Below are 24,561 nucleotides of genomic sequence, written 5' to 3'. Positions count from 1 at the left end.
GGAAGGGAGATAGGATAATGAATTAAATTGTTGATTACAACCGGTGTGTAATTGCTGATCGGTTGTAACGCGGTCAGCTACTCGTCCTAACCGAGCGATCTTAGAGAAATGATCTCTACGCAATCTATAAGATGTAGTACGATTGACTAATCAGTGCGCGGAAATAATTCGTCAAATAGGGCTCAGTTGGCTGTTGAGTACAGTTTTTCTTTTGGAAAGTGGTTGTTTAGATTGAACGAGAAATTGTATAGTGTCTATATTCAATCGGGTCGGCTGTAATGATTAATTGACACAATGACCATGTCTTGGAAACTCCGGAGTGTCAGTCTTCTTTCACAGACTAAAAAGATTTGCGAGATCTAAAAACCTCTATCAATCTTTTCCATCTCCTTAAACATTTTATTTCATGCTTAAGAACCGGCAGCGAACCACTAACTTGCTATCAATGGAATATTATCAAAATGTTTTTGTTTTCTCAGGAAAAATAAGATTTTTGGAAAGTTTTTAGCTATAATCTAGATCTTCTAAATCTATATCAATTATTAAAATCAATTATTAAAAATTATCGATGATGATCAATATATGTGCAAAATCTAGCTAATAATGCAATTCGGAACTTTAACTGAATAAATTTAATTAATATAAAAAGTATTTATCCCTAATTATTTTCCTATCGAAACGGTTTTGAGGGGTGTTTGTAGTTTAAAGACATATCGTCGCTTTTGTGCTATCTTATGACAAGCGCCATTTTGCACATTCGGAGAAAAACGATTTTTAAAGTTTGAGATTGAATATCTTGAAACTTATAAATGGTATAAACATTTCAAAGAAGACAATTGATGCTTCTATCTATTCTGTATTAATCTTTTAAATATTACGAAGATCAGTTGATTATGTTGCGAGTTTTTACTATAAATGTAAATAAAAGTCGCACTCACACGTGTCATAGGTGTGTATTGATGACAAAATTTGCATGGCGTTTCATAATTGTGCATGGAAAATTTCCCATAGGAAAAATCATCAATTATTAACTTTTATTAATATATTTGGCTTCATTTGGTCTATAAACAATCGGTGAGATGCATTTTGAAGGAAATGAGTCAGGGAATCTAGAAAAACAGTTATTTTTGGTTACAGTGTTGCCAAATACGCTATATTTCCAGTTTTAAACATAAATTGCATTTTTCTCACAATTCGTGATTTTTTTTCCTTTGAAAACGATTATGCCATTGTGTTTCTCAGATAGTGTTACATATAAAACATCTTATACATCAAGATAATTTGAGCCAATCCCCAGACGCAGTCATTTGAAGCAAGAAATTAAAAATTTATCAGCACGTTTCTCGCTATATCTCAGAAACCAAGCAGAATTTAAAAATTCTGTAAACGCCACTTTGTAGAGATTATATAGATAAGTAATATGGTATATCTAACTCAGTTTACCCCGAAATGGCGTTTGTCATAAGAGCACAACAGCGATGATATACACTCAGGTTTTCACGCGTTTTTTTTGCGCCGTTTTCTACGCGGTTTTTTTACGTGGATTTTGAAATTCATTCGATTTTCATTTGCGCGGGTTTTGAAATTTACGCGGTTCTCATTTACGCTTCTCTCCCGCGCAAAGAAACTTGAGTGTATACAACTTTAAACATGCAAATTTTCAAGTACTATGCAGATTTGTGAGTTCCTTACCTAACAAATATTTTTTTAAATTCAAATTCGATCGTATTCTTCGACACAAAATCAGCTTGTCTTACAATCCAGACACTTCAATTATCATGTAACAGTGGTTCTAGTGATGTGATTTGGAATATTTCGACAGCGATTAGTTTAAAAAATTTCTCCTGGGACTCTTGCGTATACAGCTCGAGTTCATTTTTTTAAATATATATTTCGCTAGAAAAATCAGAACTTTTGGAGCAACTTAAAGGAATGTTAAAATCAACCTTCTTAAGATAAATGTCTTCCGTTTAATTCCACTATAACATTATAATATTATAGTGGAATTACACAGAAGACATATGTCTAAAGAGGGTTAATATAGATTTCATTTATTTGACACAACTCAATGCGTTAGCTGAACTGAGTCTTGGATCTTTTAATATTTGAAATATGTAAATAAAAATCAATAAATCGAATTCAATTATATGTCCATCGGGCCAGGTGTGCGCGTTTTGTTACTTCGCGTAAAGATCTTCTTTCTTGTTATCGATCCATTAGCTGCATCGCCTGCTGTTGCGGGAGGATTCACTTCGTCCGCTTTCTCTCGATTTATCGTTTGCGGCCACGCTGTCCTCGCTATAGATATTGCATAGGTTTTGCGGTTAACTGCCTTGGATTGTTTGTTGAATCTACGGTTCACGATCGTACATCTGTGGTTTTTTGTTATTTACTTGATCGTGTTGGTGTTGGCTGTTGATTTGGAGGTAGGCACATCACAACGACAGGAAACACTGTGCGTAGGTTCTGTTGTTTCGACATTCGTTGATGCTTGAGCAGCAACTATGGTTGTTTGTTATTTAGTTGATGATGGTGAGGCCTGTGTGTTGAGGTTGCTTACAGTTGATGTTGTTTCGTTAGAGTTTATTGTACATGGTTATCCGTAGTGTGTCTTCTTGTTACATAACTGACACGTGGGGGTTTGTCCTTCATATATGCATACTGTGATCTGAGATTCGACAACACCTTCTATGCCACATTGAAAGTTCAGGTAAGAAGGAATAGGATTTGTCATTCGCTTTCTAACTACACGAACGCCATTGGAAATATCTTTGTAAAAATTCAGGCTTCAAACTTAACGAACTCCACCGCTCCGTATTATGATATGATTGTTGTAATAAACTAATTAGTAGTACGCGGAAATAGATCGTGCATATGCCCATCAATCTTATCATCGTCCATATAAACTGGTATCTTGATTCTAACATTGTCGTGCTCAACGACATGTACTAGATGCAGAGTTTAACCAAAAACGCAGTTTTTAATCGTACATGTCTACTTCACGATAAATTATGTCACGGTGTTCCTAAAACCGTTATTAACAAAAAAATGATCATAAATTTGTCATACGGCATTCGAAAGATACAGTATCCAAGCATCTTCTCAGTGAATTTCAAAATGATCCATCGAGAGATTCGAGAGAAATTACAATTTGAAGTTTTATGACACGTTTCATAAAGCTACCAGCAAATACCCACGGGTTTGGTCCTATCTCTATAAACAAAAAATATTTGTGTACTTATTTAGTACATGGCATTCGAAAGCTATAGTAATCAAGTATATATCCTGCAAGTTTGAAAATATTTCATTGACGGAATCGAAATTTATAACGGTTTGGATGTGGTATGCGGTCATAGATGGGTTTTCTACCAGACTTCAAGCGTGAATCCATGTTTGTCCATTGACTATTTAGATCGTTTATAAGTGTCGCGGTTTTTAAAGGAAAACCTTACCCATTTAATTACATAAATATAATGTACAAAAGGTGTTATTTATATAGTGCGCTGAAAAAATATGAAAATAGGGTTTTCTAGCAAACGTTAAATATAATGTGTAAATTTAAAAAAAAATTGATAAAAGTTGGAATGTTTACTTCAAAAGGCCATATCTCAATGGTTTGTTGATCGATTCTAATTATGTTTTCATCATTGAACAGGTAGACGTTTCATCGTTAATTTTCATTAAGAAGAATATAGAATAGAGTCATCTACATCAATAAATAGACAATATAATTGATCTCAACTATATGTATTATCATCATTTAGTGAATATTTTTGTTTTAAAAATAGCGGCCTATCCATTTTTATATACTAGTTGATTGCAATTGCTGTATAAACATCTGAATGTCAAATTCTCATGATAAGCAGATAAGCAGATGAACTTGTACTAATAACATCCCTTTTGACCAGTTTTAACATCTGTCAACCCAACCAGCAAACCACGATTGTACAAAATTTCCCACAAAAAACGTATCATAACATAAATTGATCTGAATCAGCAAATACATTCATATTTTTTAAATTTATGGTTTTATTTTTCCATGATTTGTAGTTTGCGTTCGTTGTATTCAACTAATGTATAGAAATTGATAGGTCGTCGTTTTGAATATAAAAATATTCACTAAATAGTGATAATACATATAGTTGAGGATAATTGTTGATAATTATTGTTTGAGGTAGGCAACTCTATTTTATATTCTTCTTAATGAAAATTAACGATGAATCTTCTACTTGTTCAATAATGAAAAATATTTAGAATCGGTCAACAAACCATTGAGATATGGCCCTTTTACGTAAACATTCCGATTTTTAACCATTTTTTTTAATTTACACATTATATTTAACGTTTGGTAGACAACCCTATTTTCATACTTTTTCAGTGCACCATATAAATAACACCTTTTGTACATTATATTTATGTAATTAAATGGTAAGGTTTTCCTTTAAAAACCGCGACACGTATAAACGATCTAAATAGTCAATGAACAAACATGGATTCACGCTTGAAGTCTGGTAGAAAACCCATCTATGACCGCATACCACATCCAAACCGTTATAAGTTTCGATTCCGCCAATGAAATATTTTCAAACTTGCAGGGGATATACTTTATTACTATATCTTTCGAATGCCATATACTAAATAAGTAGACAATTTTTTTTTGTTTATACAGATAGGACCAAACCCGTGGGTGTTTGCTGGTAGCATTATGAAATGTGTCATAAAACTTCAAATCGCAATTTCTCTCGAATCTCTCGATGGATCATTTTGAAATTCACTGAGAAGATGCTTGAATACTGTATCTTTCGAATGCCGTATGACAAATTTATGGTAATTTTTTGTTAATAACGGTTTTAGGAACACCGTGATGTGTGAACTAAGTATACTCAACTTGATTTTTTGGCGTTGTGCGCTTCGATTTTGTAAGAGGCAATGACTTACCTCTTCTATCCGCTCAAGCCACTAATCCCATGTCTAGTAGATTCTTGTCGTCTACTATTAAAATGTTAGAGGAATGCGAACGAAAACTCAGGATTTATTGCTGGCCCTCTCATCTTGCGATTACGATGTTAATGTTCTCACAGAAACTTGGCCCGACCCAGACAGTGTAGTTATCCTAAGTGATTATAACCTTCCCCATCTCCGATGGATATTCTACGACGATCTCATATGTTATTTTTCCGAAAACGTCACCTCTGAGCCAGAGATAACTATTACGGAAACGAGAGTCGTTGGTTGCCTGTGTCAAATCGACTCTCAACTAACGTAAATGGATAGACGCTTGATCTGACATTCGTGAACTACCTAGATTCAGTCATACTAATTGATATTTCGACCTCTATACTCAAAGTAGACGCTCACCATAGACACTGCGTTTGTCGATTCCATTAACGACCTCACTTTCAACTCCAACAGCGTCAGTTTTGATGAAATTTCCGCGGCCTTTGATTCTGTTGGCTGGGGTGACTTGTTAAGCGGAAACGGTCTATACCATGCAGTTGCGGTTTTCTATGGAACCGCATACGAGATATTCCGTCGCATTGTTCGTAAGAAACGTGTCAAAAAAAGACGGAAGTAAGTATCCGTAGTGGAATTCCGAACTCCATCGTCTACGCAACATTCTTAGAAAACAACGCAATCGATACTTCCGTTACAAGACCGACGACAACAAAGCTGTTATTCGCCAAACCGAACCTTAAGTCCTTGAAAAGTTTGTTTACAATGAGATGCACGCTGCTGCTTCTCACATCATAAACGAATGCCAGCACGGATTTGTAAAACAACGCTACCATTTCAAATTTGATGGCATACACACTAGCATCTAAATACCTCGCTGCCGAAAAACGCCAACAAACCGATCCAATGTATTTTGATTTTTCAAAAGCATTCGATAAGGTATGTGCCACACAACATCATTCGTCTGGAATTTCAAAGTCTAGGATTTTCTCCCTGGTTAAGTAGATGGCTGCAATCCTACCTGTCTAGTTGTTGTGCCTTCGTTAGAATTGGTTCAACACTTTCTAGTTTGCTTGATATGTCAGCCGGGGTTCCTCAAGGAAGTCACCTAAGGTCGCTATATTTCGTTTTATTCATAAAGGACCTCTGTAAAATCTGCAAAACTATTCTACGCCGATGTTTTTAAGATTTTTCGTTCTACTGCTTCCGGACTTGACTATGCTCTAAAATCTATCCGGCGGATTAGACGGCGCCGGTGGTTGAGTGGTAAGCGTGACCGCCACTCATTCCAGTTGGTCTGGGTTCAATCCCAACCGAGGTCGTTGAGATTGTTTTGAGGTGAATAAATCTGTGGTAACGTCTTCCTTCGTAAGGGAAGTAAAGCCGTTGGTCCCCGGTCCATGAGTTGATAGATCGATATCTAGCCCAGATAGTGGAGTCACCTCTCTGGAATCTCTAAAAAAGATGTAAAATCTTGCTTCTATACCTACTAACAAATATCTCCACCTCCCGTGATACTTGTGGAGTACGCAGTAGTATATACGGCCTTTAGCAAAAGCAAGTATCGGACTAACATTCCTTCTAAGTTTTACGTTCGGGCCTGGCCGGCGCCGGTATTGATCAATAAACACTTTAGGATTACCAGGAGTTGCACATTGATAGATGTTTCGCTATTCCGAAGCATAATTATTTACTGATTCCCTGTGCAGCTCCAGCTAGTCCAGATCGATAACGGAGTAGCAGCCAGGGATACAGTGTACAGCATATTCCAAAATGCTACGGAACAATTCGCCGTATAGAGATTTTAGCTTGAGCTTGAGCTTGTGCGACCCCTGGCTGCTACTACGTTATCGATCTGGACTAGCTGAATTTGCACAGGGAATCAGTAGATAATTATGCTTGGTAATAGCGAAATGATATGATATGTGGGCATATAGGGCCTATTAAATCAGAGTGTAAGTGATCTTCCTATGGAAACATAGCAAAAACACGATTTTGGATTGGAGACATCTCTAAATCATGTCCGAATTAAGCCATTTTTGGCGAAAGTTTTCAAATTCACACCTGGAGCAAAAATCTGAGCTGACCCATGTATATTTCAAAACTTTTTCAAAAGGTCTACTGTACAGGTGTGGGTTCCACATCACGCCGTCCAAATTAATCGGAGGGTACGCATACAGAAATGTTTTGCGTGAACTTGCCGTGGAATGACCCTGCCCGCTTACCGTATAGAGATGATAGATGTAAGCTGCTTGAGTTACCGATGCTAGAGTTTTGGCGCACTTTCTTACAAAGAATATTTGTATTTTCTATGTTGTCTGGTAATATTGGCTGTCCAGATATTTTTGCTAGGATTAATGTATATAATGCTTTTTTTTACTTTTGACTTAAGTGCCAATACCTTTTTTAAAGCTTTTTTGTGGTATCCAACGGGGAAAATATATCGAAAGCAACTATGTGAAAAAAATCCAGAGGCAGGATTCGAACCTGCAACCCTTGGGACTCCGGCACAATACACAAACCCTCATGCTATCCCTGGGATATGATGACGTCCCAGAAAGAGTCCCAGCATTGGCGACAATAATCGTACCCTACGAGATCACACACAACTGCAGCTGTCACCCAACACATTTGATCTATTTAATTTCCACCCAGGCCTTAGAGAGCTTGTGTGTTCTTTCTGGGACGTCCTGTCTTAGAGATAAAAAATGTGTAAACAGCTTAAAAAGAAGGAAAAAAAATGTCCCGATTTCGTTAATGTCCCCGTTTTGTCAGATTAACTTCACTGAGTGGCTAATAAAAATGGGTCTCCACTGTATAATCTGTACAGTGTCTAAATAAAATAAAAGCTGGTCTTTTTCCTAGATTCCTTGAAATGTTTTCATCGAAAAACATCTCGCGGATTTATTCTAGAGTAAAGTGTACTTTATATATCAAAAAGTCAGCTCCCAAGGACCGACGGGGAGTTCAATCGACACAAAAATTTGGATTTTTGTATATTGGCCCTCGATGAATAACTCCTCTAAATCTGGTCCATAAAGGTCGATTTCAAGTTTAATATACTTTTTGATCACTTCGTTTATTTGGTCATCCATTTTAGCTACTTTATGTTCATTTGGTCATCCATTTAAACTATTTTTTAAACTAATAATTTTATTTATTTGCTTAAGGCTCCACTAAAAATAGCGAATCCAGAAAATTTGTAGATTTTATAGGTCACTCCTCCAATGAAAAAGGTTTTCTTTCGAGAGGTCTTTAAATTGAACCATTTTCAAATGAGACTGTTCGCAGTTTTGAAAAATCATGCTTTGAGATAAACGCATTTAAAGTTTTGAGAACGCTTTCGATGAATTATTTATGGTAGAATTTCAATATTTTGTAACAATTATATGGAATCATGGGCTTTGGACATCGTTGATTACGAATCTGAAGACAGTTTATCGAAATTCAAAATCGCCGATCCAATATGGCGGACGCTCACTAGAAAAATAAGTGGTACATTTCAGCCAAAATCGAGAAAAAAAGTTTTGTAATTTATAAACAATATGTTTGTCAATTTTGACCAAAATTTTTCGTTCTTGGAGCCCATATACAGGTACAGTGAAACGCGAAGCATTCTGGGGATGTGCATAATGCCATGAAAAGGTTTCTACCTGATGCGTGCGTATCGAGCCGAGAGCGTCCCCGCCGCGTTGAACAATGGGCTTTAGAAGCTTTTTTGATGCATGAGTCGAAAAACCCGTTAAACACACACAGTAAACACTTATTCCTTTGAAAAATGCAAAGAAAAAAAATCAAATTTTAGAAAATTTTAAACGACGACCTCACCTTAAGGCAGAAGCGGACATAGCGTACTTGGTAAATCGATTACCTTGTACGCAGTTCGGGTTCGATTCCCAACCCCGCAAGATTAAAACTCCAATAATCGAAAAAAGGCTTAAAGCATTTCAATGAAAAGTTTAGAGTATTTAAATAAAGCAGAAATATAAAGGGTACAAGATGACTTCCCTGAGGGACACCAGAGGTCACATTGAATGGCATAGTTGTACATTCTCCAATTTTCATAGTCGTGTTACGACCAGTCAGATATGACTGGATCCAATCCATGAAGAGAACAACTGAACCCAAGCCTGTCAAGCTTGGCAATTGTGCTATCTGGACTGAAGGATGATGAAAGATGTGTAAGGAACAAGATTTATTGAATTTGAAGTTGTTGTTCTCATCTTATTATTTAATTCATTTTATCTTGATCTTCCTGTCGTTAGTTATGAAAAACCTGGAAAACTTGGAATTACATGGCAATTGATTAATTTGAATAATTCGGAATCACTCCAATAATTTGTTTATTGTGTTTATTGCTCTGAGCAGTCGGCTGCCGAGAATTTATGATAGATTTATCGTTTGTTGAATTAATTTGGAAATGCTCGGTTACCTATGTAATTGAAAATTGCATAATACAAATTTACGTAAACGTGTATAACATTTGATATTTATGTAGCAAATTGAATGACAATTATATAATGGTTTCTTTCTCTGCAAACAATTGAATACGGTGCCGATTGGTATGTTATCATTATTCGCGCGCGTTGTTAAGCTATTTGAAGCGCATTCTAAATGGTATAAAATAAGCACTACCACAATATTTGAAACGATTAGCTTTACACACAAACGATGACGCGTAAAAAGCTGATTACTAGAACAAGATTGGAGACAATAAGAACGAAAAGAAACTACCTTGTACCCTATTACGTCAATAATCAAGCTAAAATATAAGAAATATGGTTAACATGACAATCAATAATATAGTGCATGTCCTATTACAAAGTCAATATAATTATTTGACTGCCGCAAATGGCTTTTGATTTTTCTCGCTGTTAATTTAAAACCAGCATACATGATTCAACGGTCATTATATCACTCAGACAAAACCATGCTTATTTCCCACGCACATTAAATGCCCAGTGGATTAGTTTCCTAGTTGTACAAATAAACACTAAACAAACAAAGAAATTAGTTTGCTCAGTCCAAAGAAATGTCAGATCTATTGGCATCGACCGGCGGATATCGTGTTTTAATGTTGTGAAAATTACAAAAAATGCTAAAAAATGTGGAATTTTTCGAGTATGATTATAATGTTTTTTTCCAATTGTGCAAGTATAAACAATGTAATGACTATAGCTCTAGTGTTTAGCTTGCACTGTTCAAATTTTGATTCCCTCATAGTATCCTCCATTGAGATTGGTCACTGCCTTGTGTTCTTGTCATAAGATTGATGTGCTTCGTCTTGCAAACACTACCAAAAATCACTATGCTATATTTTTCCTAAAGGAGAAAAAATTGGGCAAACACCAAAATTTCTTCCTAGGGGCGTACCACCACTCTTTGTACGTGAAGGGCACAAATTCTAACTTAATAAAGTCATGGGTGCGTTTCGACTTCGTCTCATCAGAAAGCGACGCTAATTTATTGCCGGAACACTGGTTTTTACCCATTTTTTACCCTTAGGGAGAAATATAGCATTGGCCTGCTAAGCTACAACAAGTTCCGGCTTCGCTGTGTCTCATCGGCATAGCAGAACTTCTGCTCAAACGGGACACCACGTTTGACCAGTTGTTTCAATCGAAACATAAATTGTGCTTCCGTTATGGGATTTCGCGTCATGCCGATGCTAAATTATTCCGGCAATAAGTTAGTGTCGGTTTCTGATGAGACGAAGTCGAAACGCACCCATGAAATTGACTACCAAAAATGTTTGTGGCAGAGTGGTTTTTTTTTACTTCGCGATTCAATTATTCCCATAGACGCTCGATGTGATTTAAATTGAGTGAATAAACTGGACAGGTCATATTGACTAGCTTTCCTTACTTCTTATTCGTCTCATCAGTATCTGACACCGACTTGGTACAAGTCTAATTTTTTATGTGGGGTTAAAATGTTAAATATTCTGGACTAAATTTTTATTCAAGGCCTCAACCCATCATCTAAGAAGGTACAACTTTAATAACCGAACTATATTATTCGTCTCAAGTACTGGGAACACTATTGATTTTGGACCATGCGTGGACAGAAGGGTAATTCATATTCAATTAATTATGTTAGTAGCTAATGTTAATCGAGTAAGCCACTGCTAGGTACCGTTCGCAGATACCCACACTGCCATTACCAGTATATTCCACGTCTCGAAGTCATAGAAGCACCGATTCGCCCTGAACCTTTCGAAACAACCACTTTCCATTAGACGGACCTAGTTTCGAGTGCGACCAAAAACCGGATTTCCATTCCATATCCCGTGCTATAACCACACGAACATATGTTGACCAACAACAACGAACCGGCCAGGGGCGCACAGACACTGCCAGCCAACTCTCCGTACAGCGATGAGGGCGTCGTCGTCGTGGTCTGTTACAAGCCAAGCAGTTCATTTGCGAACCATATTCGGATCGGCTTGTTTCCAATCTGCTCTACTACTTCTAATGCAGACACAGATACTAGTATGGACTGGTGGAACGTCCAGGACCCGGTCTTGAATTATTAGATTTATGGCTTTCGAAGTGCCTGCAATGATAACTCTAATGTACTGCTCCATTTATGGATCGCTTGTTCTCTCCATAGACGCTCAACAAGATTACGTGATAAACCAAGTCAGTTGCTTCCGTAAATTCGGTCGCTAGTAATTGGCGATTCCCAAAATTATTCTTCTTTCCCACGAGAGCCAACGGACCGAACGGTAGAGCTTCGTATATGCTGCAAGCATCAAAAGCCATCAACGCGCACTACCTTCAATTGAGACAAATTGTTACAATTTTCCTGAAAAACACCACAACTCAACACTAATGGCACTACTCCGGCGGGGTGGTTTGGCTGCGAGAAGACAAAAAGCCAGTCAGCCGAAAGCTTGCGTGTACATTGTTTACGCTCGTGACGTTTCTGTTTTTAGCTATACAACGTAGGGGTACCTACAAGTTGAACTGCAGCAGCAGCAGCAGCAGGGCCTGGGGGCAGTTATGTAAATAGAAAGTGTTCGATTGGACGTGAAAAATGAATTGATGGTGTGCCTTTTTGTCTTCTCTCGTCGCGTTCAGTTTTGCCTAATGCGATAGATTGTTGCGCAGTGGTTTCGATCTTGTACCGGCAATTGACGAAAGGAAAACCTCCACGGGGGCATACGGTCCGTCCGTACCCTACCTTCAGCAGCAGCAGTGGGAGTTTGTGAAAGGTTTATGGACATGGTGTGGTGACAACTCTTGGGAGACTGGACGAGCGCGGGCGGGTGTTTGTGGGATTTGTTTTGATTTCATACAGTATTATAACAAATCCAAGTTGCTATCACGAAACGTGAAAGCGTTGTAAAAGTAAAAGAGATCGGATATCTAATAGTAACTGTAAACAATGAAGGGACCGAAGGGTTTTTACGATAGACAAGCGGATAGCGTGACATGGAAATTAACGTGAAGAATCGTATTAATTTTCGACACTTATGTAGAGCAATTAGTCTGTTTGCATATGGCGACCCTGCCTGCATACAGTTGAGTCCCGTTTGTGATTTCGAGTTCGCCGCTTACTGGTTGCAGTCTTTTTGCGTCTATGCTTGAAACCGGTTTAAATTTTGATAGAACCGTCTTTTATCGCTGCTTGTTTTTACAAGCTGTACCGAAATTATAGTTTTTCGCGTCATAGTTCCCAGCACAAACTTCGTCACATTGACCTAAATTCGGTGCCGTCCGACTAGCCCCGCAGCGAGACCCCTACATTTCACAACAAACTTGGTTTGCGGTCATAAAAAAAACGTACCATCATTGGCTGTGTTTGCCCGGTTCCGGTATATTTTTCATTTCCCTTCAATATAGCACATACTATGATTATAAAAGAATGAAAAATGAAAATATTGGTCACGTCGCATCTTGGTCATCGTCGCCGTCGTCGTCGGCTTCACTTTGTGGTCAGCTATTTCGCAGCGTCTCTCAGTTTGGTGGTCTCCGTTGTCGATGGCACATAAACCGAGTTTCCGATTCGAACCGGTTCCCTTTTCTGTGGCTTGTTTTCGTTAGTGTCCGGCGGCGGGTCGATCTATCAGAAAATGATCCAATTGCTTATTAAAGACCAAACACTAGACGGGTTTCTTTGTTATATGACGCATCAGGATCATTGATCATCGCTCTCGGATCTATCATCAACGTTTCAAACGGGTTGTAAATATTTACGACTCAAAGTCAAATTAAGTAATGCTGGGTTCGATTTATGGCTTGTTTAAATTTTCAGTTTGTACTTCGTTTCAATGTTGTTCTTTCTCGAATCAGATATATCACGACTTGTGCCGCGACTGTTGACCAACAACGACTAACGGCTTGCTGCTGGTTGTGGCCAAATCTGTCATTTAATGGTTCGCCGCTTGGCTGAACAAAGAGCGGCTTTTGCCGCTTTGAAGTACAGCCCATGTTCGGAAAGCCCTCAGATATCAAGACCACAGGACGAATGAATGTCTCGCAAAAGCGCTCAATCTAATGAACATATGTGCGCCCGAGTTGACGTTGACCGGTATGTTAAAGATCGAATCGAACCTCGTTCTTGAATTCTCCTGATGCCAATTTTAAATCATGTGTTAATTAAATTAAAATTTTCCGTCACTAGGCAAGCGTAAGTGCATCTCATTGTGACTGGTGGTTTGCTAGAACCATCGGAATGTGAAGCGGTAAAATGCAAAGACGGTCCAAATGCTTTAAAATGGCTTCAGAAGGGGGACTAATTAACACATGCCAACTCACCTGTGATTTACGCGTATGGCGATGACTGACTAATTTGTTATTTGTAATTAATTGTAACATTTGCGAGTGCCGATCGTGTATGGCGAGACGTCACCAAAAACCCCATTGAATAAACACCTGATGGCAATTAGTGTTCTCATTACTTTCAAAACTACCGATAGGAAACCACAGCGACATTTAGATGATGCGAGAAGTGAATCAACCAAAAAATAGACCATTAAATAAAATGTTAATTGAATTAGTTCTAGAATTTGCGTTTCGACTGCGTCTCATCAGAATCCGACACTAGCTTAGTGGCAGGACGAACATCGAAACATTTGGTTTAGCTTAGCAAGTTTATTTAAGATTTTTTTAGAAAATGAAAGTGGATTTTTAAATTAGTTACGAAATTTACGTTTCGACTGCGTCTCACCAGAATACGACGTTAACTTAGTGACAGGATAAAGCTAGCGCCGGATTGACGCTAGCTGCAAAAACGAAAAAAAAACAATTTATGTTTCTAAGCAAACCCCTAGTCCTGCGTGATGTTCTGCATGAAAAGGAGTTCATTTTAAGATGACGGGAACTAATGAAATCGAAACATTTGGTTTGGCTTAGCAAATCAGTGGAAAATGCACTATGCTATATTTCTCCTTAATGGAGAAAAATTTTGGTAAAAACTTTTTTCTCGATCAAGGAGACAATTGTTTAAAACCGTCTGCACGTGAAGAGCACAAAACCTTTAACTAAATTAGTTATGGATTTTGCGTTTCGACTTCGTCTCATCAGAATCCGACACTAACTTAGTGACAGCACTAAGCTAGCGCCGAATTGACAATATCTCAAAAAACGGAGACACAATTTGTGTTCCAAAGCAAAATATAGCATAGTGCATCTTGCATTGACTGGCTAGGTCAAACCAAATGTTTCGATTTCATTTGTTCTCATCAGCTTAAAATGGGCTCCTTTTGTTACGAGACGTCATGCTTTACTAAGGGTTTGCTCACGAACACAAGTTGTGTCTCCGTTTTTTGTCAATCCAGTCACTAAGTTAGTGTCGGATTCTTATGAGGCGAAGTCGAAACGCAAAGCCCAAGTGAATAAAAGACACTTTCCGATGAGCGGATTTGCCAACACCCCTGAAGAGATATTGTAATTAATATTCGGTTTGTACCAATATAGGTTTATAAACTTTCGCCGTAGTTCAGTTTATAACTCTTTTATCGCCAAAAAGATCCGGTCCTCGATACCGCAAAAATACTGCTGTTTTTTCGCCGTAATCGAATTGGTTTTCAGAACTTCCCAGCAATCTATATCGTTCTTTACCACACTGGGTTAGGAACAATAGCATATCCTTGAATTTCAGCTCTCCGTACATCGGTTCATCTATGTATGGGGATCCAAAAATTCAGATACGCAATTGCATTACTGCAGGGTATATCGAATGATATGAAATTCCGTAATCGGATTCACAAAGACCACACGAAAAATACTCAGCACGCTGAATAGTAACCAATTGATAATTGAGTTTGCAATATCCAGTCAGTACCCTTACTAGAATACAGCAATTGTGCTTGGGAAAATGCAGTATTTTCGGACTTGCATCCGACAGAAAAGTTTTTATTTGAACTCGATTTTGCAAATTACGCGAATGGCTGCCATATTCGGATACAGCCCAACTTATCGACAGTGATGAATGGTTCTGGACCAACGAAGTAAGTCGCAGCGCCCGCTCTAATCATCTTGTTCGCCCGCTTCATTTCCAGTACTACCGGAATGATCGGGTACCCATAGAAGCTAGATAGCATTTGAAATGCTAAGTTCTTCGATTTGAGTTCGACATGCGTTTGCTGATCTTGATCTGGAATCTGCCGAACTCAGAACTTTCAAGGTAGCCTGACTATCAGAGCAAAAATAGATTCTTTTACCGCAAATTCTTTGTTGAACTGTATACACAGAATCGCGAAGATTTCTGCTTGGAATGCGGTGCAGTATCTACCAAGCGAATGAGTTTGATCAATTCTCATTTAATGACAATAGACACCAGCACCGAATCGGCCCTCCAACAAAGAACCGTCAGTATAACATTCTACGTATTTTGAAAGTTTTTAAAGGTATGTGTGTGTAAGGTTACTGGGAGCATGTGTATATTCATCCCAAGTAACCATTTGGGGTCACAGTCTTATATGGCTACTTGCACTTTTTATTGGGGTACTGTTCCAGAGCCCAATAACCTTAAGACGGTATGCACAAGGAACTGCTTCTTGTTTCAGAAACATATGTAGTGATTTTATGTTCAAGAGTGTCATTGGCGCAGCAGTAGGTGTTGTGAACTCACTAGTTATCGCCATCCGGACCATCCTCTGAAGATGATTTAACTTTGGCTGAATTGTCGAATCTTCTCCCTTCTGCCACGACACAATGCACCCAACTGCCAGTATTGGTCTAACAATTGTTGTGTAGATCCACTGCATGTATTTGGTTTGAGTGATTTGCCGAAAGCCCGTCTACATTGGCGGAAGGCCATGCAAGCTTTCCTAATTCTAAAATCGATGTAAGCTGTCCAATTAAGTTTTAAGTCAAGAATTACCCCAACCTATTTAACTTGATCTGCGACAATAATTTCAGAGTCAAAGAACTGCAACGCCTAGCTCCGGTTGTAATCCTTCGTTGCGTGAATATCACCATTGATGATTTATTTAGATTAACTGATAGTCCAACCTGAAGACACCATTGCTCAACAACACACAAGGATTATTGCAGCAAATAAAAAAGTGTATTAATGCAAATGCCGGTGATCATTATATGATAATCGTCGTCAAAATCATATATTGGAAACCCAAGCTCATTGAGGTTCCATAGAAGTGATGACAGCACACTACCTTGAGGACATCCGCAGACACTCGATTTCCTTATATCTATTTTTCTTAACGGTGAGCACGAATGTCGATTGCTAAGCATTGCGTGTATCCAGTTCATGTTATATGAAGGTACTCTATGACTTTGTGCTTCTTCCAAAAAGGATAGAAAAAATAACAGAAAAACTGTTAAGCTTGATTGCTTTTGTGAAAAAGCTTTTTCAATGTTGTAGACAGCATTGTGTAACAGGGTGGTAGTACACTTTCTCCGCTGACATACATCCCGAGCAAATACTCATGGGTTCAAACACCACACAGCCCCTTGAAAAACCTTAAACATGGTCCGTGTCAAAATTTCCAACCATCAAGATACCATAAAATGGTCTCAATAACCCATAAATACACCAACCTAAGGTATTTTATATGGGATCTACCGGGCCATGGTAATGGTGTTTTCATGGGTTGAACCCATTTCAAACACCCATGTCAAGCCCCATGAGCATGTGGGTATTATGGACTTTCCGTTTGCTCGCGATTTCCTCCTCTTAAGTTTCGCGGCCACTTTTGAGAACGAATTTTACAATATTTTTCCTCCATGCTAATGCAATGTATCCTGTTGCAAGACTACAAGTAAAACTCTTTTTTCAAAATTTGCTTGAAGTGTTCATATCCTCTTGGTAGTAGAACTGGAATGATTCCATCTTTTCCCGGAGACTTATACGGAGTAAAACTTTTAATCGCCCATTTGATCGATTCAGTTGTCACAATTCTACGAGCAAAGGCCCAAGAATCAAAGCTAGCTGAAAAGAATTCACGTACAGTAGTCAGTGATGGCTCCATACAGCCTGGAAAGTATGTGTTAAAAAGACTGTTGAGTACTACCTCTTTGTCAGACAAAGTATTCACCATTAGCAGTTCTAATGGAACTGATACGAAAGTCTTTCGATATCGAAAGTAATTTATTTAATCTACTAGTTTCGTTAAAACTTGAGATATTTCTGTATGCTCAAATGCCTCCAATCCGTCCGTGAGCATATAATATAGAAAATAAGTTTTTTGACGAAATCGATAGTCATCTGCGACTGTTGATCCAGGCACTTGTATAGATCAAAACACCAAGTCTGAGCCTTGCTCAGTCCGGACCTGGTAATGGAAAACCGGATGCATTAGATCCGGAAACTGATCCTGATCAAGACTAAAGTAGTTCGGATACATGGACTGATCCGGATCCGTGATCTGTACTGTACTCTGGGTCTGGGCCTAAATCGGAACCAGGCATCTGGAACTAATGGCGAAAGTCCGGTATCGATGTTTAAAATTTTTATTGTACAATCCACCCTATTCAGATGAAAATCTGATATTCCGGTTGGTTTCTAACGGTATTTCGGTAGAAATTAGCCCGAAAATCAACAGAAACCAGCCGGAATTCCGGCTGGTTTGACTCGTTACTAATACAATAGAGATCGACCGAATTAACCCACTTACGAATAGAGCTAAGATTGACAAATACTGAAATACTTTTTAGTTGTGTAATGTTAACTTATAATGTTTCACGAATCTGTTCAGTAGAAGAATACCTTTAGAAATATATAGTGTTCTTATTGATTGATTGATGAAGTGATTTTTTAAAAATTTATTTTCAATGTTAACCGATTTTCCATACTAATTTCCATAGAAACTTTGAAATTTTTGGAGGGTCCGACACAACCGATCGGTACCAAAATTTGCACAATTACTAAGGGTCATAAAAGGAATCAGTAGAGCCTGATGGAGCTACTAGACAAAAATTGAACCAGTTTAATGTACAGCTATCGAAGTTCACCATTCCACCGTTTAGTATCGTAGGGATAATACGGGATTAATACTGTAATGCGCAGTTGCATGAGCTATTACCAAAAAGATAATAGAATCTTACCAAAAAGTAAAAGTATTTGGCTTTTCTTCTTTTATAAAATTTTGGAACTCGAATAGTGATTTTTTTCATGTATATAGTTGTCATGTATAATAAACATATAATTAAAAGCTTCTAATGAACTTAGCCAGTTATGAAATCCTAGTGTTCATGGTTGAGAAAGGCACAATTGCACCACTAGGTGGATTAAAACATGTTTTGTGCAATTGTAATTGCAATTCACAGAAGAAGTGATTGATCGTTATGATCCTAACTAGATGCTAGCAAACGAAGTAAGTTAGTTGGAAAGCTTGTGAATCACATCAGAATGAATAAGTGCGATGAACACATGAGCATTTATCTGTATATATGAAATTAACAAATCTATTCTAAATTAAAACCAAACAGACATTTCATTAATCTACCCAAAAAAGTCACTGAATCGATCAACTGTCGATATTTTGTGGGTGAAGACACGATTCGCACTCGAAACTGAATTAGAATGCCCATATGTAGTGCGAGAAGGGTTAAAAGAGGAAGTGTAAAAAGTCATAACAGTGATTTCCTACAGCCTAGCAGATTATCTGACTCAAACTCCTTAATATCTAAACCTCTATTCAAGAAAATGCCGAACTCATTTGATTCCCGAGACTTTTCCAGTAAAAATCATTCTTTGTTATTTTATTTGTTCAGTATGTAACTGATACTCAACCAGGGAAAATTTAACGAGAACTACGTCTAATACCTCCAAACTAACAGACAGCACAATAAGTGATATAAAATACGACTAAGAAAACGAATAAATAATAATAATTTATAAGCACTTGAAGCAAACAAGAACATCCATATGTGCAATTATATATTTCTGTATCTGCTAATTCAACCGTGTAATGCGAGGCAGTTGGCTTTTCAATACAACAGCTATAGCGACATATACGCACATGATATTCATCCGCACATCATCTCTTTCACACAACGCAACAACCAGTGCTGATCAAATCGTCAATCGCACCCGCACTACCGCTTGCCAGAAGAAAACGAACCAAAGAGCGCATTCTAATGTACACTACAGTATATACACCGCAGTGCACTCTGGAGCGCATGCCCGTGGTGAATTTTTCTGAACACGCCACACATAATTTAAAAAGCAAGCGAGTTGGGTCTGTCGCACCCAATCACCACATCGCCGGCGCATACTTCAAATCCGTTTACTCGGCTACGAAAGAAAGAGCGTTCTACTGAGACTGGCGCACCTGTACATCATTGGAATGATGCCTGGCAGAAGTCATGGAATATAGTGCCACCGAAGAGTTTGAGTTGACATGAAACGTACAATGTCAGAAAGTCAACTGACGATTTTTATGTTCCATTTTTATATGTGTGTCGCAGTTCATTGGATGACAAAGGGTCCTAGCAACGTTCGCAGCTTGGTCGAATTGTACGGACCAATCGTGACGCAGATAATTGCTGCCTTCACAAAATCCATTCTTTCCGTTATTTGTTAGTAATGTTATATTTTACGGAATTAGTTATAAAATCGTTGTTCACATTTCCAATTAGTTAACGCAGCGTCTAAATTCTATTCTGTCCAACAGCAGATATTCGTGTTAAAAAAATCTCGCCGAAATTTTTTGAAACCCCATATTGAAACGTTAGAATTATTCTATTACAGAATTTTAAAACGCAATCAACTCACTTTTTATATCGCCATTTTTACTGATGGATGTTGCGCGACGGAATAGGTTTAGTGAAACAATACAAGCAATACAATCAAGACCCGTTATTATTAACCGCTTGGTGAATTTTAGGCTGATAAAACGGGGACATTGACAAAATCGGGACATATATTTTTCTTTTTTTTTGATAAACCGAAGCTCATCAAATACTCTTCTTTAGTCCCTAGATGTAGCCTCTTAACCCTTTCTGATTATTTGGTTTAAATTTCCCTTAAGGGGTCTGAGAGCACAAAATTTCAAAAGAATTAAAAAAAATTATTTATGCATATTTTGGACCTCTAAGATAAGAAAAATATACTCAAGAAAAGATTTACTCCAATTCAAATTGGTTGGTCTGCTAGAGCCCATAAAACTACTGATAAAATCAGATCTTCCCTGTACTTAATCTTTGTTATTTAAAAGCAATATTTAATCTTCGTTATTTATGTCACGAGAGAAGTTCTTTCAATCATATTTTTTCCATAGAAAATTCCACAAAAAATAAGGATTCGATTGGCGCTAGGATCTTTTTTACTTCTATTGCGTAGGCTGCACTATAGTCATATGTTTAATCATCATCGGGTAAAACATCAAACGTACAGGTACTTAGTTTCTCCCATCCCATGAACGGCGTGAACTTTCCTAGTCTCGAGGTGCATTACCAGACCGCCGGAACAAGTTTTCAATCACAGTTCGAGTAATTTTGCTAGCTGTTGCATTAGTACTTGTTGATCACATGATGCATGAACGTACACAATACATCTATGTACTTAGCACCAACCCACAGTAAAGTAGACCAACTTAATTCACGCTCGTGCTTCAAACCAAGGAATAACAGTTTGGTGAAACTTTCGTCGCCCATTCCAAGTGGCACTTGAAGTTTTCACAGCAGCGTAAATTCCGCTGGTAAAATGGAAAACTTTGCCTGCTTTCGATCGGATCCCAAAGGAAAATTAAAAAGTTAGAACACAACTTCACAAAAGTTTTGTCGGTTCAAATTGGATGGAGCGTAAATGAAAAAAAATCGTTACATCGTTTGCATATCACGGTGGCGAAGGTACTTTCCAGTGCTGAATCTAAGAATCGCAACGCAATAGCCTTGAAGGTAACTAAAGTTACTCTATACTGGCAGATTTTCAACATGTAAACTCAGTGAACTCAGTGTAAAGCACCCGCGCAACGAAAAGCCGACGTGGGTGTAAGAAATTTGCACTACTCACCGCGTGGCGGAGGCAAGCGAGCAAAGGAGAGTGGAATTAATTCACAAACGCGCAACCGATATGGATCGCAGTGATCTTCGCGTTCTGTGCCAATTGGAATACCATTCCTCGGCTATTGCGACACCCTGCCACGCATGGAACAGGGTGACCAGAACATTTCGATAAAATATATATTCAGTTCTAAACTTTTTAAGACCAATCTTTTCACAATTTTCTGAAATCATAATTATAGCAGAGTGATGCTTTGTCTTATTAACCATGCTCTGGTCACCCTGTACTTCATTGAGATTCAGCGTAAAATTGAACCTGCCCCAACAGGCTGGCAGATTGTGCCCCTCGATATAGACTGCCGAGCTGGTTGACTTTGAAACAATTCCTTTGTTTGTTTGTGCTCTGCGACTTGAACCGGGTCGAAGTCGGACATGCAGAAGATCACGTCGCGTATAATGTTCACTTTAATGTCCCACAAAAACTTCCGATCTGCCGGGGCTGATATTGACCATTAATCATGCGAACAAAGTGGCCACCACCACCCACACCTGCTCGAGTCGAAAAAGGAAACAGCGCAGCTAGAATGAATATCAACGCAAATTTGTGCTGTCGTAAGAGTGCCTGAAAACAGCCACTTCATGGGTGGAGCAGATAATTAGATATCTGTTCACCAACGAGTATCCCATTTGTCAGCGATATGAAATTGGGAAATTTATTACGCTAGTCAGTCATGGTCGGTTTCATACATTTTACATATCGCAGCAGGATACTGTTTTGAATAATTGAACTAAAAATTATTTCGAAAGTTTTTGTTTTCACCGTCCTCGCTGTTCTTTCTCAAATGACTGTCTGAGAGAGGTTGTGTCTTGTGTGATTCTTTTTTGCAAACTTATTCCCACAATTAATAGGTGTCTTAACAGTTTAAGGAATCACCATTATAAATTTTCAGTCCCCGACCTCCAAACTAGACTGATTTAAACCACATAAAATTATAAAGTGTTCTGCGGGATTTGGGTCAAATGAAGTCTCGAACCTGCCAGCGACTTTTTACAGTTCGTATTTTGAGAATAACACGGGGATTATCTTCATGACTCAGGAATATTCAAATATTGTGAGCTATCGATTAGTTTCCTACCATGATTTAATCTGTAACTATTATGCGCAGTACACTCAAGTTTTTTTTTACGCGGTTTTTTTTTGCGCGGTATTTTTTTACGCGGTTTTTTTTTACGCGGATTTTGAAATTTACGCGGTTTTCATTTACGCGGATTTTGAAATTTACGCGGTTTTCATTTACGCGGTTTTTGAAATTTACGCGGTTTTCATTTACGCGGTTTTTGAAATTTACGCGGTTTTCATTTACGCGGATTTTGAAATTTACGCGGTATCGATCAATGAGGTTCCCTTTATCGCGGATTCTTAAATTTAAGTGGTCTTCATTTACGCGGATTTTGAAATTTACGCGGTTTTCATTTACGCGGATTTTGAAATTTACGCGGTTTTCATTTACGCGGATTTTGAAATTTACGCGGTTTTCATTTACGCGGATTTTGAAATTTACGCGGTTTTCATTTACGCGGATTTTGAAATTTACGCGGTTTTCATTTACGCGGTTTTCATTTACGCGGCTCGTATCCCCCGCGTAAAAAAAAACCTGAGTGTATTTCCTTTCCCAATGGCACTAAATTGAGTGTGATATAACATAACTAATTGATACCGAACAAAACACGATAGTCAAACCATACCGAAAACACGGCTACCGGGAAGTGTTAATAATTATTTGAACATGCTAAATTTTTATTTTTCCACGGTCGTGACCATCAACGCCAAAGTGTCAACCGAAGCAAATAACCAAGAAGTGATGACGGTCTCCAGAGTGCCAAACATCTTCGTGTAATCAGTTAGCATAACTTGCTGAAAATAAGAAAAAAAGTGTTCAACACTGATGCGGCGAGACGTAAGAGGAAGCCTTGAAAAATTCTCGCCAGACAACTTGATGACATAATCGGATAAAAATAAATCCCAACAGGAGAAGCAGGCACACAAGCATCCTGTCGGAACCCAGCAAAAAGTAAAAGTGTATAAAAGTAGATTGCAGGAGTTGAATAACTTACTCTTCCCCTCGCCGGCCGAAACAAGTGTCTACAGAAGATGTTGATGGGAAGTGCATGTGTGAATTCGACCGAAAAATGACGCCAGCAGCAGCGAAGTCGGCAGACCGGTTCGTAATGCAAATTGATAAGGCGGTACAGGTGACAAAATAAGACTGAAAGTTGATAAACGGGCCTGTCGAGCCAGGTCAGCGCATATGGCATTGTTTTTGGCGTGAAGAGAATTTTCCGAAAATGTTCGCTCCGAGAAATTCATCACCGGTACATATTTATAACAGCGATGAGGTGGCTGCTTATCAGGTTTGTTTGTTTTTTTTCGAGTGTATGCTTTTTCATTTCAGGACAAATTACACCCTGCCGCAAATAAAGCATTTATTAAGCGTATAAAAGTGATTTAAATGTTCGAAAGCTGTTTTAGCTAGGTAGTAAGTGCTATTTTAGGTACTAGTTTAAATACAGCGTCCAACTTAACCCTAAGTTTGTGCTATTTGAGGAAGTTTTTCAAGCGTATATTTTTGCAACGGCATTGTATAGAAATTATATAGAAAACTGAAAAAAATCAAGGTTATATGTCAACATAGACATAAACAAAGTGCTAAAAACGCTCTTTAGTTACACTGAAAACCCATTTTTATCAGCCCCCAATATTGTCAGTTTTTCGACCCGATTTCGTCAGCCAGCCGGGGTTATGAGGCTATGTCTATGGATTAATGCTGAATATTTTAACAGCTTCGGTTTATAGGAAATAAATAAATATGTTTTGTCACGAGCGAGTAAAAGCGCTTTAACCTAGGCTTATTAGCCAGGGTAAGGAGTAAATACCTCTGTCCCATCCCAAAGGACCAAAGGAGTGACATTAACCTTCTTAGCCAAGTTACTCTCAACGATTTATTATATTCCCTACAAACTGAAACTGTCGGTACGGTTGTCATTGTTTCTTCCTCCTTCAAGATTCAAAACAATTCCTTAATTAAATTATTTACTTAAAGGATAATTTTAATTGCCGTCTAATTTTGAAACATCTTCAAATTCAATTCTGCGCAGTAGGTCTGACCATTTTAATATTCACGACATATGAAAA

The 24,561-nt window shown here is 38.1% G+C and overlaps 1 protein-coding gene across 12 annotated transcripts in view; it reads left to right on the top strand.

Annotated features, from left to right (window-relative positions):
- LOC131682346 (uncharacterized) overlaps positions 1 to 24,561 on the top strand; it is a 318,536-nt gene that overhangs the window by 191,020 nt on the left and 102,955 nt on the right. For 4 of the 12 annotated variants that reach the window (XM_058963742.1, XM_058963741.1, XM_058963746.1 and 1 more), the window contains exon 2: positions 23,202 to 23,780. The exons of 6 other annotated variants lie outside the window; for them this stretch is intronic. In XM_058963742.1, coding sequence (XP_058819725.1) covers positions 23,715 to 23,780 — 66 coding nt within the window. In that variant the 5' untranslated portion in view covers positions 23,202 to 23,714. Of the gene's footprint in view, positions 1 to 23,103; positions 23,781 to 24,561 lie in introns of all 12 variants that reach the window. 2 more of the 12 variants (XM_058963744.1, XM_058963743.1) reach the window with 1 other exon arrangement.

Source organism: Topomyia yanbarensis, chromosome 2 (assembly GCF_030247195.1).
Source record: "Topomyia yanbarensis strain Yona2022 chromosome 2, ASM3024719v1, whole genome shotgun sequence".
Lineage (NCBI taxonomy): Eukaryota > Metazoa > Arthropoda > Insecta > Diptera > Culicidae > Topomyia > Topomyia yanbarensis.
This window is presented reverse-complemented; position numbering and strand designations above follow the sequence as displayed.